Raw genomic sequence first — 18,476 nt, 5'->3', positions numbered from 1 at the left:
CCACAAGACTATATTCCCACAAATCTCTATGAACATAGAGCTACACGCCCACACGGCTAAACACTTCCATCCAACAATATGTCCATTCAGACTATTATGCTGCTTAAGCCTTGTTCCCAATAAGTCAAAAAGACTCTGGTACGTCTTAAGGCCATATTCCTTTATGTCGCAACATCCTCAATGTAACTGTTTACGGCTCAGGCCACGGCAACTAGTGTGATTGGTGAATCGACGTCATACTCCCTAAGCTACAAGGGACGTGTTGCTAAGGCACAAATGATGTCATCTGATAAGCATAAGTTATTCTATAACTTCAAAAATGAACCCGCAAAGTAAGAAAAAACTGTTAGGGATAATTAATTCATGAATCATTTAACCTGGTTCATGAAGGACACCCATCTACTGCTTATGGCCTATGGTTCAAGTATTTCTGTTGTCTCCGGGCTAAAAAGGAAAACATCTACATCTAAAGAAAATGTAATATTTCTATATCTCAGGATATGGTCGAAATCAACCTAGATCTCGCCATGGAAAACCTATAAAATTGATCCTAGAACCCAAAAAGAAAGACATGTAATAGTCATAACTGTTGTACTCATGCTATTAAAATCAATAAACCACAATCTTTGATCTTCTTCATCTTGCTCCCTCTTTCTGTAGTGTCACAAAGATCCTGGCGTTATTTTACCCGAACAGATATCATAGTATTCTGATGTTAGTTATTGTTTTAACACACAAAACAAAATAATGATAACTATTTATATTTCCTCTATTTTATAATCTTCTCCCAATTCTTTAAGTTTGATATGGCGTTATTCGCTCCTACCATAGTCAGTTCATCCATATTTCTTACTTTCTGGCTCTCCGAATTCTCTTGAGAGATGAAATGCAAATTATATTGAAACATGAATACTTTGAAGCTTCCTTGCAATATTTGCGAATAAGAGAATTGCCACTTTGTTGTCTGTGCAACCATCGAAGACAAGATATCCAAGGATTAAAGTAAGTTTAATTGATCATATATAAAGACTAACATATTTAATTTGAAAATAGGTTTATTTATACTTGAAATTAGGAAAAAATCAATATAATTTTTTCATAAATTGACAGCTGAACTATTATTCATTTGTTTATAGTTTGTAATCACCATCATAATATTCTGATAGAAATTATTTCCTAAGAACCTGAAAATATAATTTGATTACATTATTCAAACAAAGAAGAATTTAACACACAAAATAAAATTATTAGTGAGAACTATTTATATTTCATTTTCAGTAAAAATCACTTTAATACCTCTTTTAAAATTCTGGCCTATCATCCCACTAGACTATAAATCAAGTAAACAATAAGGAACATAGATCATTGTTAAGAGAAGATTATTCTCCTTTTTCACGGGAGATATTTGTTTATTGTCGCCGTTGAATTTCAACTCGCAAAATATTGGTGCTTCATCTGCATCAATAATTTCATACTGAGCCTTCTCAAAATTCCTCTTTTTGAGGTATTTCAAACCTGAGGTTAACATGTGAGCGCTCTTGGAATAAAGCTGAAGGCAATCTTCCAACGACTTCTTACTAAGGCTACTCTTATATTTCTTCTCTTTTATAATCTTCTCTACAATTCCTTTCACGTTCATCAAGTATGATAAGGCGTTATTCGCTCCTAACATGATCAAATCATCGACATTTCTTGCTTTTTGGCTCTCCGGATTCTCTTTGAAAGATGCAATGCAATCCTTTTCGAAATGTGGAATGGTTTCCACTATTATAGAAACTGAAATGTTTTTGCAAGATTTTTGAATCAGCGAATCAGCCACTTTGTTAGCCATGCAACCATTGAAGAGAAGAACAAACACAACAGTGTACATCAACATTTTCATTGTGTATTGTTTTTTGAAGAATGGTATATTGTAACTTGTGAGTACATTTAACAGCAAACAACAAATATGTGTACATGACAGTAACCACATGCTTTTTTTAGATGGCTTATGATTCGCATTGCCACTCCACTTGCTTCGTTGCCTTTTTTCTTGGGTCAATTTTAGTTCATGAGCCTATTTACTTCTTCATTTAAAACTACTAGTTCTGTAGCTCCGCGCAAGCGCGGGGTCGTTTTTGCTTTATATAAATATGATAAGTGATGTTGCGTTTTTGTTTGTTTTTTCATTTCCCAAAATTTGTATTGTAATGTATTTGAGATTGTGTGAGTAAGTATATTTTATTGTGTTTTGGTGTTGTGGATCATTTTTGTTGTTGTAGCTGAGAGGTATATTTGGTGGTGTTTATTAATTTGATGGTTTTTTGTTTTGAAATGATGGTAATTTTTCCAAATATTGTAGTTATTTTTATTTCGTTAAATTATTTTTTTATGTATATAAATAGTCACATAAATTTTTCTAAAAAAATAAATTGTTGCGAAATTTGCAAACCTACATATGTTTTTAGGCCTTAACAGACTGAAAATGAAGTATATTGTCGCTGACAAATACTAATATACATGGCCTGTAACGATGTTAGGCATGTTAGCCCAATGCATAATAAAACGATAGTGAAATGTTCCCGGTTAACTTGCCGCATTTGTGTAGCTCTGAATAGTCTCTGATTTTTTCATCTCTGTCTGTGTTTGGTTTTGTTCTTTAGTTGGTATAATACATATATTAAGTTTGGCTTTTAGTGTTTTGGTGAGAATTGCTTACCGTTTCGCCTTTGGGTTACTGTGAAGTCACTGCTTTTCTTCGACATCTTCGCCTTCCTCATAAACACCGGCAAAAGCAAGTGTGGAAATTTTTAAATGGTGTCTATGTTGTTTAATTTTAGTTTACCTATTTGTTGTGTCTTAGTGAGTTTTTAGTTCACTTGATTGATCTTTGTTTGGTTGTTTTAATTTTAGTTTTGAATGATTAGGAGTTAAGAACAGATTAGTCTTTTTTATTCAGCTTATTTTAGAATGGTTGTTTCGATTGTGATTTCTTAGAAGTTTAATAATATAATTAATTGTCCAAAGGAAGAAGATAACATATCAGTTGTTTTTGGTAGGCCATTGAAGGCCTCTCTGTAGATTATGGTGTTAGTACACTTGGTGCGGTTACTGATGTCTAAAATCTTAAGGCCCTTCGGTGTAGTCACTCTTGACAATGCAACATATAGTTGACTTTTCCCGAAAACCAAACAAAGATCAGTCCATATCACAGTAACTTCATAACTTTCAAGACTCAAGAACATTATATAGTATTATACATAAGCAATCATCTAAGGCCAAGGTCCTTCATAAATGGTCTTCCTTGCAGCTTTCACTACCCCTTTGATATCTAGTCCATATCACAGTAACTTCATAACTTTCAAGACTCAAGAACATTATATAGTATTATACATAAGCAATCATCTAAGGCCAAGGTCCTTCATAAATGGTCTTCCTTGCAGCTTTCACTACCCCTTTGATATCTTCAGCATCGCCTTCAGCAATGTTCGCAATGGCTTCCTCTAAATTCCCAATTAAAAAAAACATTAGTGCTCATGAAATTTGAATCTCAAAGGTCAAACTTTTCATTTGTTATTCCTCTGTTTCTGAACAGACAATTTTTAAAAATGAAAATTTTACTCAAAAGAAACAGCGTCTATATAGTCCCCATTGTTGGAAGCTGTGTGTAAGAAACTTGAACCGGGCTTATGATTTCTTCATCTGCATAGTAGGTTCCAAATCTCCGTACGATTTTACTTTTATTGTAACCATTTTCCCTGAATACATCATAGCCACAGATTCATACATAAAAAAATATAACTTTCAGTCTACCTTAAAACAACAAATTTTACTGCTTCATTGTTGTACTCTACTCAACACTAAGTGTCAATTACCCCAAGTAGCAGCGATGAACACCTTAACGCACTAAAAATCTAAACAGGAGCTTGAGCAGCCTCAATTCACCATCTTGTGAGAGCCAGAAACCCTGAAGAAACACCTCTATCACCAATTTGGCAGCACGCCCTGACTTCATCACTTTTCCCTATCAAAAACGAAAAATTCAAAAAATCCATAGACACGTAACAAACATAATATATGGGACTGAATCCCTATGAAATACCAAAGAAGACGAAAGTACATGTTAGTGCAGCATGCAACTTCAAATCGATTGACTTTTACAATCGAACTGGCTCCCAAAGATGGACATTGTGATTGGCATGAACAACGGAGATGAAGCCGTGGATCAGGGAATCTTGTAGATTGAGACAGAAGCGGACAGAAGAGAGATATCGGACAAGAGTTAGATAATCGATTAAAAGACAGGTGTAATAGATCAGTGGTCACAGAAGAAAGATGTCGTTACCTTTTCACCTAGAACCGGAGGAGTCGACCAACTACAAACTGAGTACCAAGCCGGAGTGAGTCCAAGAATAAGTGGCCGATGGTGTTTTGAGCAACTGGAGCATCAGAAAAAGGATATTTTTAAGGAGCTGTGATAATCTGAGATATCGTTGAGTGTCTTTGAGATGACGACTTTGTACCACTAATGATGAACTGATTAAAGATGGTGAGCTGTAGAGGTAGAGGAAGATGAAATGCTTCAAGAAAACCAAAAGGGTCACTCTCTATTTTCCAGAGGAGTTTGAAACCATCGGAACCCTACATCTCCATTGAAGGGGAAGATTAGACACTAAAAAGTTTTTTGATCACTTTTGGAGTTTTTTTTATTGGGCTACAGATTTTCTAAAAGTTATATATCAAAGGCGGGAAAAGTGCCTATTCCAACCTGAACAATTTCGATCGTGCCAAATACGACCCGAACAAATAGTCAGTGCCAAATACGACCTGAACTTGATTAAAACTTAAAAAATTTACCCGAACTTTTTAAAACGTGCCTAAATCTACATTGACTCTAACAGAAGTTAGTCAACCGTTAACAAGATAAAACGAAGTCGTTTTGATATACGGTGAAAAGTGCTAATTTCGACCCAAACAATTTCGGTGGTGCCAAATACGACCCGAACACATGGTCGGTGCCAAGTACGACATGAACTCAATTATAATTAAAAAATTACCTGAACTTTTTAAAATATGCCTAAATCTATATTGATTCTAACATAAATTAGTCAACTGTTAACAAGATAAAACGACGTCGTTTTGATATATATATATATATATATTTAATATATATTCATTCCAGGACTTAAACAAAGACGTGGTACCTTTTTAAAAAGGTACATTAACAACTAGACAAAAATAACTTTTTGAAATATTGTTACAAATTTGAAATTTATATAAACTACTATTTTTTCTTCATTTTATTCAATTTTAAAACTTTGGTGATAATTTTTTCTGATTTATATAAATACATAACATATTTTTACTTATCATATCTTTAATAAACTTATATCTTACTAAATATAAATAATAAAATATTTATAATTACACAATCTTAGATATACCTAAAATTTTGAAGTTATTTATAAAAAAAAATTATATAGATTATTTTTCTTTTTTAAACTTAAGTGGATTTTTTTTTTTCAAAGTTAATATTATATATTTTGGAATTTTTTTCAAAAATGTTAAGAGACCTTTTACCTTTCTTTCACTAAGATATCTTGTTCAAAATATTAGACATATTACACGATAACTAAAATATATATAAAAATTAATAAATTAAATGTGAGACACATGTGCTGAGGTGGACACATTTAAAAGAGAGAGAAATATCTATTATATCTAGGGCTGGTTTGTTTCTCCATCTAGATGAGCCATTTGGATGAAGATGAGAGTTTTGTTTGTTTACACACTAAATATGCAACTCTTTCAGATGGATCATTCGGATGATTTTTGGAAATCAAAGCTTAATTTTAAAGTCCATTCAAATGAACCAATTTGGATCATTTGAATGGAGATGGTTCATTCAAAATGGTATAATATGTTGCCGGGGAGCTTTAATCGCCATTAGATTTAATTTTATTAATCTTAGGTTTTTTTTTATCCTTTTCTGATTAAAATTTTCTTGTCTATTATGCCCCTAATATAATTCACAAATTATAAACCTAAACATACTGTCATTTTATCCCACGTAAAAATTGACAAAACCACAAAAACATTTTTTCTGCCAAAACCGAAAATTTTGTTTTCCCGCCAAAACTGAAAATCTCGTTTTCTCGCAAAAACGTGTTTCCCGCCAAAACGGCAAAAACGCAATTTCCCGCAAAAATGTGCTTTTCCGCCAAAACGTGTTTTTCCGCCAAAACCACAAAAACGCGTTTCCCGCCAAAATAAAAAATCTTATTTTCAAGCAAAAACCGCAAAAAAGTGTTTTCCCGCCAAAAACAAAAATCTCATTTTCCGCAAAAACGCGTTTTGTCGCCAAAACAAAAAAAAATGTGTGTTTCCCGCCAAAATCGAAAAATTTTCATTTTCCAGCGAAAACCGCAACATTTCGTTTTCCCGCCAAAACAGCAAAAACGGGGTTTCCTGTCAAAAACCGAAAAATCTCATGTTCTCGCCAAAACCGCAAAAACGTGTTTTTACGCCAAAAACGCAAAAATGTGTTTTCCCGCCAAACCGAAAAATCTCTTTCCCCGCTAAAACTGCAAAAACACGTTTTCCCGCCAAAACTACAAAATCTCGTTTTCATGCTAAAACCGAAAAATCTTGTTTTCTCGCCATGACTGAAAATCTCATTTTCCCGCCAAAAGAGCCAAAAACGCGTTTTCCCGCCAAAAACGAAAAAAAATCTTGTTTTCATGTCAAACCCGCAAAAATGTGTTTTCCCGCCAAAACTGAAAAATCTCGTTTTCCCGCCAAAACCGCAAAAACGCGTTTTCCCGCCAAAATTACAAAATCTTGTTTTCCAGCTAAAACCAAAAATCTTATGTTTTCGCCAAAACAGAAAAATCTTATTTTCCCGTCAAAACAGAAAAATCTCATTTTCACGCCAAAACAGCAAAAACATGTTTTCCCGCCAAAAACGAAAAAATCTCATTTTCCCGTCAAAGCCGCAAAAACGTATTTTCCCACCAAAACCAAAATCTCGTTTTCCCGCGAAAACGCGTTTCCTGCCAAAACCGAAAAGGCTTGTTTTTCCGCGAAAACCACAAAAATGCGGTTTCCCGTCAAAACCACAAAATGTGATTTTCCGCGAAAAACCAAAAAATGTGTGTTTCCTGCCAAAACCGCAAAATTTTATTTTTCCGCCAAAACCGAAAATCTCGTTTTCCCGCCAAACTGAAAATATCATTACCGCAAAAACGTATTTCCCGCCAAAATCAAATATTTGTATTTTCACACCAAAACCAAAAATGTGTTTGTCCGCTAAAACCGAAAATATTGTTTTCCTGCCTAAACCGCCAAAAAGCTTGTTAATTTTTGAAATAATTCTAATGTAAATATATTAAACTAAATAATTAAATGTCATATAGTTAAAAATAATATCAACCATATGATTAAACTAATACAAAGGTATTTTGGTAATTTGTTTACTAAACTCATTTGAATGGAAATGAAAATAAAGAAACAAACATATGATTCATTTAGATGATTCATCTAGATGAGATATCTGGATGAACAAACAACCATGTACAAAAATCTGAATGGATCATCTAGATAGATCATATAAATGAATCATCTGAATGGAAATGACAAATGATGAAACAAACAGCTCCCTATTATATTTTACTAGAACCGGCCCGCCCTACGGGTGGAATGCGGAATATAAATAATTTAAACAGTTATAGGTAGTAGTGTTTTAATTTTTCTATACTGTGAACATATTTGCTTTTGGTACTTATAAAGTAAAGCAAACAATAGTTAAATTTGCTATCTATAAGCAATGTAATCGACAAACTTCTGAAACCTTAAAAAGTAGAAACATTTTTCTCATAGATGATTATTGATTTGTTTTTGTAAACCGAGAGAACGACAAAACTATAAAAAACTATTATATCAGATATGAGAAAACAAATCAATAATCATCTATTATATCAACGACAAAAAAAAAACAAATTACGAATTAATGTTAACAGCACTATGATTATTGATTTGTTTTTGTAAACCTGTTCGTTTCATGATCGCTTGACGCAGCGGCAGCGATAAAAAAATAAGTCTTTCATCACGAGAACTCGCGATACCAGCGACACATCTCCAGCTTGTTTTTAGACGCAGCGGCAATTAATAATAAGTAAAAGAGACGCTGAAAAAAATGGCCACACCGGCGTCCATATTTTTTACTTCCGATAAATCATCAGCGCCAACTTGAACCTTTGGTTTTGTTGCTTTTTGTATCCGTAGAAGTACATTTCTTTGCCGCTGCCGCCGCGTCTCGCGATGATGTAACGAACAGGGCTTTTTAACCATAGTGCTGTTAACATTAATTCGTAATTTGTTTTTTTTTTTGGAAAACAGATATGAAATACAAAACTATTATATCAGATATATATATAACTTTCTATCAGACAATTGGTATTTTTTTCAACCTAGCAATATTATGAATGTACTAATTAGTTAATTTGATTTTCATAATTATTTTTATCATAAATTTGATACATTAAAGCATGTTAAGCACGTAAAAATGAGTTTTGGACCCTGTATATGCAATCGATTATTGACTTCTGTGTTAGTGCCAATATAATGTATTCAGCTAACCGGGAGTTAGTTAACTTTATGATATGACATAGTCGTCGGTTTACGAATTGTAATATGCAAAACAGAGAAGATATCCAGCTTCATTTAAACCGGTTTAAATATATGTTTACAAATAAATAATATATATTTAAATATATGATGAAATCCAACTTCATTTCCCAAATATTGATTGATGTATTATATATAAAACTATAGAAATGTTTTTTATGTTGAGTGTGCTGTATGAGTTTTTGCAAGAGTAATGTATTAAAATATTAAGGCTTTTAAGAATATTGATGGGTAGAGGTTATATGTTAGTTTACTTTTAAGATTTGAATATTTTTGAATTTAGCTGGTATTCTTTGAAAATTTGATGTGAAGATAATATTCTAATTCTTCAACTTAAAATATTAACTACTTTTAATTATATAAATAAATTTTTGTACTCGTCAAGTCTAACTTTATCTTATTTGAACTAATTTTGAAACAATCATTTTTATTATCAATACTTGTAGTGTTTATAATAAGTTTTGCATATCTATTTGTTTTCTATGTTTACTAAATTGCATATTAAGCTATGTGACTCTTCATCTTTCTATATATAATAATATTTGAGAAGTATAAATATGAATTTAATTATGATAATTAGTCAACAGATTTTCTTATAATATCAAAGTAGTTTAACTTCTGTTTATTATAATCTCAGTATTTTAACATCCTAAGCAAGTTAATTCTTGTATATAGAATTATATATAGAGTTTATAGCTAGCAATCTGAAGTTGCATTTCTTATAAAAGCAATAGAAACACTGATGCTATTAAATAAGCAAAACATAACTACTTAAAATAAAAATACTGAAATGGAAAATTGGAAAGATTTGAAACGGGTCCTTATAAATAGAATGGAAAAATTGATGCTATTAGATAAGCAAAACAGAACAAAAAAAATACTGGAATGGAAAATTGGAAAGATCTGAAGCAAGTCCATGAGTGAAGGCTGTTTTTTTTTTACTGAATTTTTTTTTTGGAGTGAAGGCTGTTGTTAAAACATGGTTAACTAACTCCAATAATATTTCCATCTCTTATCGTTTTGTTGTGTGTAGAGTATTTTTTGTTAGTTTTAAGGTTATGTTAATTTATTCGTATGAAACTATATGGCGTTGAATTATTTTCGTATATAGATTCATCGCCGTAGGTGTAGGGTGTGTAATTGTCATTCATTTTGAATGTTTCTATGGTGTGATTAATTTCTAGGGTATTGTTTCCGTTAAGTGTTTTAACTGACATTGTTTTTAGTTTCAAAAATTTTGTTATATATTTTATGGGGATCATTATTAATAATGGTTAGGCATTCTTCAACAGTTCAACCCAACACTAAAACTCTATTTTAGTGTGATACCAAAAAAAATTATATCTCAACACTAAAAATTATATTATTTTAGTGTAAAATTATAATTTCACACCAAATTTGGTGTGACATTATTCAACACAATAAAAAATTATTCATTTCAATAAAAAATATTCATTTAGTTTATTAATAAAATAGACAATTAAATAAATGACAAATAAAAATATAAATATATAATATTATAAAATAGTTTTTAGTGTTAAGTTTGGTGTTTTGGTTGAATAACATTTTTTAACGCTGAAACTATATTCAAATATTATGGTTTTGATACTAAAATAGCATTATGTATTGGAGATGCCTTGTACACAATGTTAGGAGGTTGAATGTCAAAGTGGATCAGTTTTGATTGTTTGAATTTGGACAATGTTTTGATTTCAGTTAAGTGGAATAGTTATTTTAATATATTTTTTTGTATTGGTCATCTGCTATCATATTAGTTTTTATATGTTCATGCAATTGAAAAAAAACAATACAAAATATTTTAATTTTTTCAATACGTTTAAAAATATATAGTTTTTTTTTTTTTGAAACCATACTTGCATTAAAAATTAAATCTGATACAGAGCCTGTTTGGCAACGGAGTCCGCCTTAACATTATCCCGTCTTGGGATATGTTTAAACTGAACAAATGAAAAACAAGATGAAAGATGAGAAATGTCGTTGAGGAGAGATGCGATTTCCAGATGACGACTCCTTGAATTCACCAGAGCTATGAGATTCTGAGAATCAGAGAAGATCAGGAGAGCGCTTATCCCACGATGTAGAGTATAGTTCATGGCACTTCTCAGTGCCAACGTTTCCGCCATCAGGGGCAACGCTACAAAAGTATCGGTCGCTGAGTGAGAGGTTGATGATCCAGCATCATCGATGATCCAAACAAGACCAGCAGCCTTCGATTGTGGGTTCCAAGCTGCATCTGTAAACATGCCATGCATCTTCGAGTTGAGTCTATCGGAGGATCCTGGGCGGGACATTATTTCATTGTTATTTGAGTTTAATTATTTTGGTTAGTGGGATGTACTCTCTAAGAAATATAGGCCTTGATGATGGGCGGACGTCGAACTTATGAGGAATCTGTTGTTTTGCTGTGAATATGCAGGATAGCGAAGTTGATTTATCGTATACATTATTGGCCAACTTAATAAGTTGAGATAGGATATTCATAAATAAGTCGTCTATTATTGATTATCATTATACAAAAGAACTTACTACAGCTACATATGGTTATCACTTGTCACTCGTGCCCATAAATAAAACTAATAGTTGAGCATAAAAAGAATACACAGAACTCATCGTGATGAGACAGAAGGAAAAACACCAGAATAAATCGTATATCAAGAGATAATACATACTTCAGTCATCATTTTAGCTTGAGATATATCTAGTTGACACAGTCAGAAAATGACTGTGTCAAGTGGTTTAATAATTTCAGGGGATTTTGCAAAACTTTCAAGAGCTTCATACTAAATTTTGTAGATAAGACACAGACATCAAGTACCTGATGTCTGATAGAGAATGAGTCAGTCTGCGGCTCAGATTGTGATTCTGAAGATGCATTAGAGGCAGTACCACCTGGGGCTTCTTGCTTTGACTCTGATTGGTCTGTGAGAGCCTCTACAATCGTGAGGACCAATAATGGCCGAGACAGCATCTGCATAAAAGATTAAATTGGAGATTCATAGCAGATCAGTATAGATAAAGAGATATCATCTTAGATTCATAGCAGATCATCTTAGGATCATTATTGTTTCAAACTAAGTGTTTTGTTCATCTTAGAATCATAAAGTTGTAAACCTGCACTGCCTTGATGAAGTCCTTGTAAGGAGCCCATCTCCGAGTCCACATAAGAGGAGGATAACAGAAGCACTGCAATGCCTGAAGAGTGTTCACAAATGAGGCCACTTTGCCTTTGAAACTCTTCGGACAACTTCTAAAACAGCAACTTTGAGTACAAAAACAGCTGCATTTTGCAATGTGCCACCTCCACCAATTCCACCGTTTCTTGAGAAAGAAACATGCTTACCGATCGTTTGGTGAACAGCTCTTGGAATAGCAGCTACTAAGCTTCTCTTAGGAGACGAATCTTTCCCAGCTGCCACCACACTTCTTCTTCTAACAGAATGCTGTATTAATGTGTCTCCCATTAAATACACCCACAAATCTCTCCAAGTTTGACCTTCTCATAATCATGCTGCGATCAAAATCAAAATAGGAATTAACGAAGATTGTTCCAATGATCAGGAAGCACACTCAGATCACAATTGAAGTTCAAAGCTAAAATACAAACTTCAAACAGAAACCGATTACAGTGAACGATGAGAGGAGGAGCGTGAATAGAAAAATCAATTTCTGTATCCAGACAACATGAAGATATGTTGAACCGACGAATGACGAATCAATATAAGAGAAGAATATGAGAGAGATAGATAGCAGGAGATTTCGAGATCGCGACTCGCAGAAATGAGATTACGAACCTATTTATACACAAAATCGGCGACTGGACAACGTAACTGAAGATATCTTAGTGGCCGTCTGATTGAATGGGATTAAAGACAGCAAGATTAAAGACGCAGAGATCACAACGCCCCCGTTACGGAACTGGAACGTCATCTCCTCCGCCAATCAAGCCCAAAAAGCATGTCGATAGTAAATGGAACAAACGCAGAGTTTCACTAAGAGGACAGGTGTCAGTTCCTCATCACTTGAATTTGTGACATGGATGCTGATGTGTTTTCACCAGGAGGAAAGAAACCATACTTTATATAAATATAGATGCTATATGTTGTGATGATATCTCTTAAAATGATTTGTAAAAACAATAAGGTGTAATATAAAAACCAATCTGTAATTTCAAATAAAAATAAAAAATAAAGATAGTCCTTTAACTCTTCCCATTCCATAAACATGTCTCATTAATTTAATCAAAAACCTAAGTTCCCAAGTTTTATCGATGTGTAATATATTTTGATATATATAATTTTAGCATAACAACTAGATGATAATCCGCACAGTTTTTTTATTGTGATGTATTTAAATATTATAAACAATACTCATTTTGTTATTGATAATTCTTTCGGTTTTGTTCAGTTCGGATCTTTGCATTCAGTTCAATTTGGTTCAGATTTTTGCGGGTTCGGTTTGGATCCTGATAATCCCTTTAATTTTTTTTTAAAATAAAATTTATATATACTTTTAGTTTCTAAAAATCTAAAGATTAAAATAATATATAACATATAAATTTTAATAATGTATGCCAAAATCAATAGAAATTTAAGTATTTTTTTTGGTATTTTGAATATCGTTTAGCTATTTTAAACATGTACTTTATTTGTATATATTTTCAAGTATTTTGGAAAACCTAGAAAAATCTTATATTTTGTATATTATTTCGGATATTAAATTTAAAAATAATCAATATATTTAAGTATACAAATTTGGTTCGGATATACTTGGACACCCGAAATATTTCGATTCGGATCGGATTCGGTTCCGGCTCTCTAAATACCAAAATTTTGAATCTTTTCGGATATCTAATCAGTTTTGTTAAAGTTGAATACTACTTTTCAGATTTGATTTGGTTTGGTGTTTTGGATTCAGATTTTGCCCAATCCTATATTTTTTAGTGTGAGAAACTTTTAAATGAAAGTGATGATGTTTATTTTGGATATGCAACAATTTTTAAACCAAAACCGTATGTGATCCATTCAGTTAATTATTAAAAAATATTCTGAGCCCATTTAAGGAAAACGATGAACTAGACTAAAAATGTTACTATTTTAGATTGTCAAATTCCAAATTATTCTTTGTTAGTGTTGTGACGAAGAGAAAAAGGTTTAAGGTTGAGAAAGCAAGTTTATTGTGCAATCCATGTTCTCGCTAGGTGATTTCAGTAGTTTCTAGATAAATCTTTGATGTATCGATATCTTGTAAGATTTTTTTAAAAAATGTTAATTAATAAGATCTTACACTTGTTAAAGTAATCAATTGTTTAGTAATTTTTATATATGGGATTAGAATAATCACATAAATCAAAACAGTACCTCTTGTTTACTTACAATATTTTTATGGTAAGTAAATCAAAATGATTGTTTTATTTATTTTATATGATATATAATTAAATTTTAATGATATTAAAATGAGTTTTTCTATAGAGATTTCTATAAACCACTGAGAAGAGTATTCTCAATCCTATAGAACTTTTGATTAAACACTCTGAAAAATATTCACAAACCCTAGTTACCAGGTATTCTTAGAATCAACAAAATTAGTTTTATCTTCAGAAGCTTCCGCTACATCAGAACTGATGAGAAATTTGTGTTTCAGTTTTAGTGATTTTGATTATCTGAGGGTTTAAACTGATAGGGTTGGGTCGCGGATAAAAAGACATGTATAAAGTGTAATTTACTAACTTGGTTAGAGTAAACAAATAATAAACCTATTTTCAAATTAAAATAATTCAGAATGAAAAAAAATTAATACTGAGAATTTTCAGATTTGGTTTTCTGATGATCGAAGGCATCTGATTTCTCTATATTTGCTTATAAATTGACAGTTTAGTTATTATTCATTTGTTTATAGTTTGTAATCGATATCATCATGTGTTCTTGATATGAATTATTTCCTTATAATCCGTAAATATCATTTGACTACATGATCCAAACAAAACAAAAACTCAAAACACAAAAAAAATTATTATTAAGCAGAACTCACATAATACATTTTTTTAATACGTGCTATTCTGGCCTAGCATCTCCACTAAGCTAATGCGATTTAAAAATAAACATCTCAGGAATTTGGATCATTGTTAAGAGAAGATTATTCTCTTTTATCAGGGGTGATATTTGTTGATTGTCGCCGTTGAATTTCAATTCGCAAAATATCGGTGCTTTCTCTCCATCTCTAAAAGCATATCGAGCCTCATCGAAATTCCCCTTTTTGAGATAATTCAAAGCTGAGTTTAACAAGCGAGCGCTCTTGGAATAAAGCTCAAGGCAATCTTCCAACGACTTCTTACTAAGGGTACTCTTATATTTCTTCTCTTTTATAATTTTCTCCACAATTTTTTTCACTTTCGTTAAGTATGATATGGCATTTTTCGCTCCTACCATGGCCAAATCATCGATATTTCTTGCTTTCTGGCTCTCTGGATTCTCTTTGAAAGATGCAATGCAATCTTTTTCGAAATGTGGCCATTGGCTTACAAAACCTGTAGCCTTTGGAGCTTCCTTGCAAGATTTTTGAATCAGATCATCTGCCACTTTGTTGGTCGTGCAACCATTGAAGAGAAGAACAAACACAACAAGGTTCATTAACATTTTCATTGTGAATTTTTTAAGAATCGTATATGGTAACTTGTGATCCCATTTAAAAGCAAACAAAAAATCTGCTAAGATGAGAGTAACCACATCCTTTTTTAGATTGCTCGTGTTCCGCTTTGCCACTCCACTTGCTTCGTTGCCTTTTTTCTTGGGTCAATCTTAGTTTGTTGGTCTATTTATTTCTTCATTACAAAAATGTTTTATATGCCTCGTCATTAAATTCCTTGAAAAACAACATGTAGTTTGCTTTCCAAAGTATAAAGTGAACACTATGCTATAGGTATTGATTATTATCTCTTAAAATGATTTGTAAATACAATAAAGTGAAAGGTAAAAACGTCTTTTGCATATATATACCTTTTTAGGAAACTTAATAGTTTTATCAATCATATGATGCTATGAGAAAAATTAATTGGTTATATGGTTTCCTAATTAGTTAATTTTATATTGGCAACATTATCAACCATACAATGTATGTTAACCTACAATAGTTTGATACATCGATGTATAATATACTTTTAGATAACAGTTCGCAATTTCATGAAAAAGAACAAACATCTTATATTGAATTGTTACAGTAACTTGCTTACGATACATAGTTTTAAACACATATATACCAACGAAACATTTCTTCTGCACAATTCTCCTTTCTCCCGGCAAATAAATAACGTAAATATTATTATTTTGTTTTCGTGTTTTCCTTTGCTTATACGTTGAGATTGTTGAAGTGGTCGCACCTACGTCTCACTTCTCCTTCTCCATCGCCCTTAACGCCAACCGTACCGAGTTTCTCCATCGCTCGTGCGAAATCATCAAAGAATGCTTTCTCGTCAGTTGCGTAAAGCTCGACAAACGGTTTCGTACTATTGTCTTTAATAAGGAGGTGGTCGGAAGCTAATAGACCTAGTCCTCGTTTTAGGTTCTTGAAGTACATGTTGTCGAATTTTCCCGGAGTCATCACGTCGTTAAACGCCGCGATTGTGTCATCCACGGTGTGGTTTTTGCATAGTTCTTTCAGAGCGGTTGCGAATCGCGGGTTGATTTCTGGATCGGCTTTTGACCCGTAAAGCCGGTCACTAAACTCTTTGCAGTGAGAAAATCCGATTGTGTGGGCTCCGCTTAACGCTACCATCTCACGTAGACTAAACCCATTTTTCTTGAACATCCCGTGGATGTCATGGACCGTCTGGTTAGGCATCGGGACGTTTCCTCGGACTTTATGGGCTTTGGACTCGAGTCCGTCTTTACGACCAAGCTTTACATCGAAGTAAGGTCCTCCTACCATCGTGACAAGGTCACGCGTAGCCTGCGCTAAAATATCAGCGCATGACACAACACCAGGGCAAGACAGCTCGAGAGCTGTCTTAATGCGATTGACAATGTCGAAAGCATCTCCTGGGAGGGAGTCGTTAAGATCATCGTCACGTTCCGCTTTGTTAAACGAATTGGTCGCTATCAGAACAGACGCATCACAGCCTTCAAGGAAACAATCGTGAAAGAAGAGACGGAGTGTTCCGGCAGCAGTTGTCGGTTGTTGAGATTGCTTAGTTAAAACGGCTTCACGCACGATTTTGTTGAAGTCGGGGCATGTTTTTTGGTAATAATCCGTTCTCAAGATAGCTACATCAGCCAATACAGCTGGTGCAACAACGAGGAAGAGGAGAACAAAGGGGGTAGGACTAAGAGAGAGACGCATATTTGATGTTGGTAACGATAAATGATAATCAATTTTAGAGAGAGGTCTACAAGGTAGACTTCTCTATGATCGATTTTCGTCGAAAGCAATTAGAAAACAAAGAGAAAAGGCTTTGCGACTATTTCATGGCTTAGGAGGTTTCCAAGTTGAGGCTACGTAAATGGATGGTTTTTATTTCCTAATACATACGTGTGGTTGTTTTTAGTTTTTCCTATCTTTGTAATTTACCTATTTATTGAACGGTTTTAATTGTTTTAAATTTGGTTCTTGATTTGTTTTAGTATATTATAGATATAAATACTGGCGTGTAAAAAAATGGTTATTGCTTATGTAATTTGGTATATAATTTTTTTTTTGACATCAAACAGCTACTTTATCATCCTAAAACAAAGAGTTAATTTTCAAATCTCGATCGGAATAAAATAACTAACAAAAAGTATAAATTATAACTGATAAATCGGTAGACCTCGTCCATGACACAAGCAGAGTAAGCCACTGCTTAAAGCCCAAAAATTTGTGGTCTTTTTTTGCTTAAATATTTTTTTATGAAATATTCAAAACTTTTTTTGAAAAAGGAAAAAGAACACATTTTAAACTAGAGTTCGGCCTCTACTGGGTATGGATTGTCGCTGTAATATATATATATGATATTATGAGCTTACATGATATTATGTAATTTTAATTAATTAACTTATTATTTGTTAGGATACCTATTTTTAAACTAGTCCATTAGTCAATAAAACATAACTTTCTCCTCCAAATTTGTAAAAGTTATTTTCCTAAAACACTCCTTATGTCACCCACTTTGTTTATATACTAGATTTTATTTGAAATTTCATTATTTTATATTATAATAAATTTTATGAATTATTCAACTTTTTATAATTTGTATAATACTAAATATATGAGGTGTTTTGTATAGATGTGTATATGAGGTGTTGTTTTGTGTAGATAGGTAATAATATATTTTATGAATTATTCAATTAGAAGTCATTATATATCAACCTAAATTTATATTTTTAACACTACAATATAATTTCTTTAAAACATATTATTTCATTTTGCAATTTAAAAAGATATAAGTACAAAGACACTCTAAATAGAAATAAAAAATACCTATGTTGTCAAAAAAGAAATAAATACACATATTTTGACAAGAAATGAATACCTATTTATATGTTATGTCACTACAAAACAATGTTAGTTTAAATCATTTATTTTATATTTGTATTAATTATAAATGCTGTAAACCTTTTTTCATCACTTAAAAATGACTTAGAGGTTGATTGTTTGTAGTTTTTTAAATGATTTTTGGTTTTTTTCTGAAAAACTATTTTATTTGCCAATCAAGATTTTACTAAAAATGATTCCCTAAAAATTAGGGAAACTAGTTTTTCAAAAAACCACCTATTTCTACACAAAAACCAAACTATATATTTTCTTAGATTTGTGCCAACGAT

At 32.3% G+C, this 18,476-nt stretch overlaps 3 protein-coding genes and 1 long non-coding RNA gene across 7 annotated transcripts; all 4 read right to left on the bottom strand.

The window, feature by feature from the left end:
• Nucleotides 1-1,330: 1,330 nt before the first annotated feature.
• LOC108835483 (pectinesterase inhibitor 12-like) lies at nt 1,331-1,876 on the bottom strand. Its single transcript, XM_018608730.2, has one exon. It carries the CDS (start codon nt 1,874-1,876, stop codon nt 1,331-1,333), a length of 546 nt encoding a protein of 181 aa, XP_018464232.2.
• A 1,311-nt stretch (nt 1,877-3,187) lies between these two features.
• LOC108851472 (uncharacterized) lies at nt 3,188-4,691 on the bottom strand. Of its 2 annotated transcripts, XR_001949312.2 has the most exons (5): nt 4,325-4,691; nt 4,100-4,213; nt 3,855-4,003; nt 3,601-3,737; nt 3,188-3,482 (listed from the first exon to the last, which is right to left on the bottom strand). It is a non-coding gene; the product is annotated as an uncharacterized LOC108851472 (long non-coding RNA). The 2 variants fall into 2 exon arrangements; XR_001949311.2 differs by having other exon boundaries at nt 3,188-3,737.
• A 5,840-nt stretch (nt 4,692-10,531) lies between these two features.
• On the bottom strand, nt 10,532-12,765 carry LOC130510729 (uncharacterized). 3 transcript variants are annotated; one of them, XR_008944470.1, is made up of 5 exons: nt 12,477-12,765; nt 12,026-12,193; nt 11,797-11,877; nt 11,501-11,653; nt 10,532-10,918 (listed from the first exon to the last, which is right to left on the bottom strand). XR_008944470.1 is itself a non-coding variant. In XM_057007321.1 (4 exons), the coding sequence occupies exons 2-4, from the start codon at nt 11,845-11,847 to the stop codon at nt 10,820-10,822; spliced, it is 303 nt and encodes a 100-aa protein (XP_056863301.1). In that variant the 5' UTR covers nt 11,848-12,193; nt 12,477-12,765; the 3' UTR covers nt 10,532-10,819. The 3 variants fall into 3 exon arrangements, 2 of the variants coding, with proteins under 2 accessions (XP_056863301.1, XP_056863302.1); XM_057007321.1 differs by having other exon boundaries at nt 11,797-12,193; XM_057007322.1 differs by lacking the exon at nt 10,532-10,918 and having other exon boundaries at nt 11,250-11,653.
• A 2,967-nt stretch (nt 12,766-15,732) lies between these two features.
• LOC108852774 (peroxidase 65-like) lies at nt 15,733-17,145 on the bottom strand. The gene has a single exon (XM_018626256.2). It carries the CDS (start codon nt 17,014-17,016, stop codon nt 16,027-16,029), a length of 990 nt encoding a protein of 329 aa, XP_018481758.2. The 5' UTR covers nt 17,017-17,145; the 3' UTR covers nt 15,733-16,026.
• Between the last annotated feature and the right edge of the window lie 1,331 nt (nt 17,146-18,476).

This window comes from Raphanus sativus, chromosome 4 (genome assembly GCF_000801105.2).
Source record: "Raphanus sativus cultivar WK10039 chromosome 4, ASM80110v3, whole genome shotgun sequence".
Classification (NCBI taxonomy): Eukaryota; Viridiplantae; Streptophyta; class Magnoliopsida; order Brassicales; family Brassicaceae; genus Raphanus; species Raphanus sativus.
This window is presented reverse-complemented; position numbering and strand designations above follow the sequence as displayed.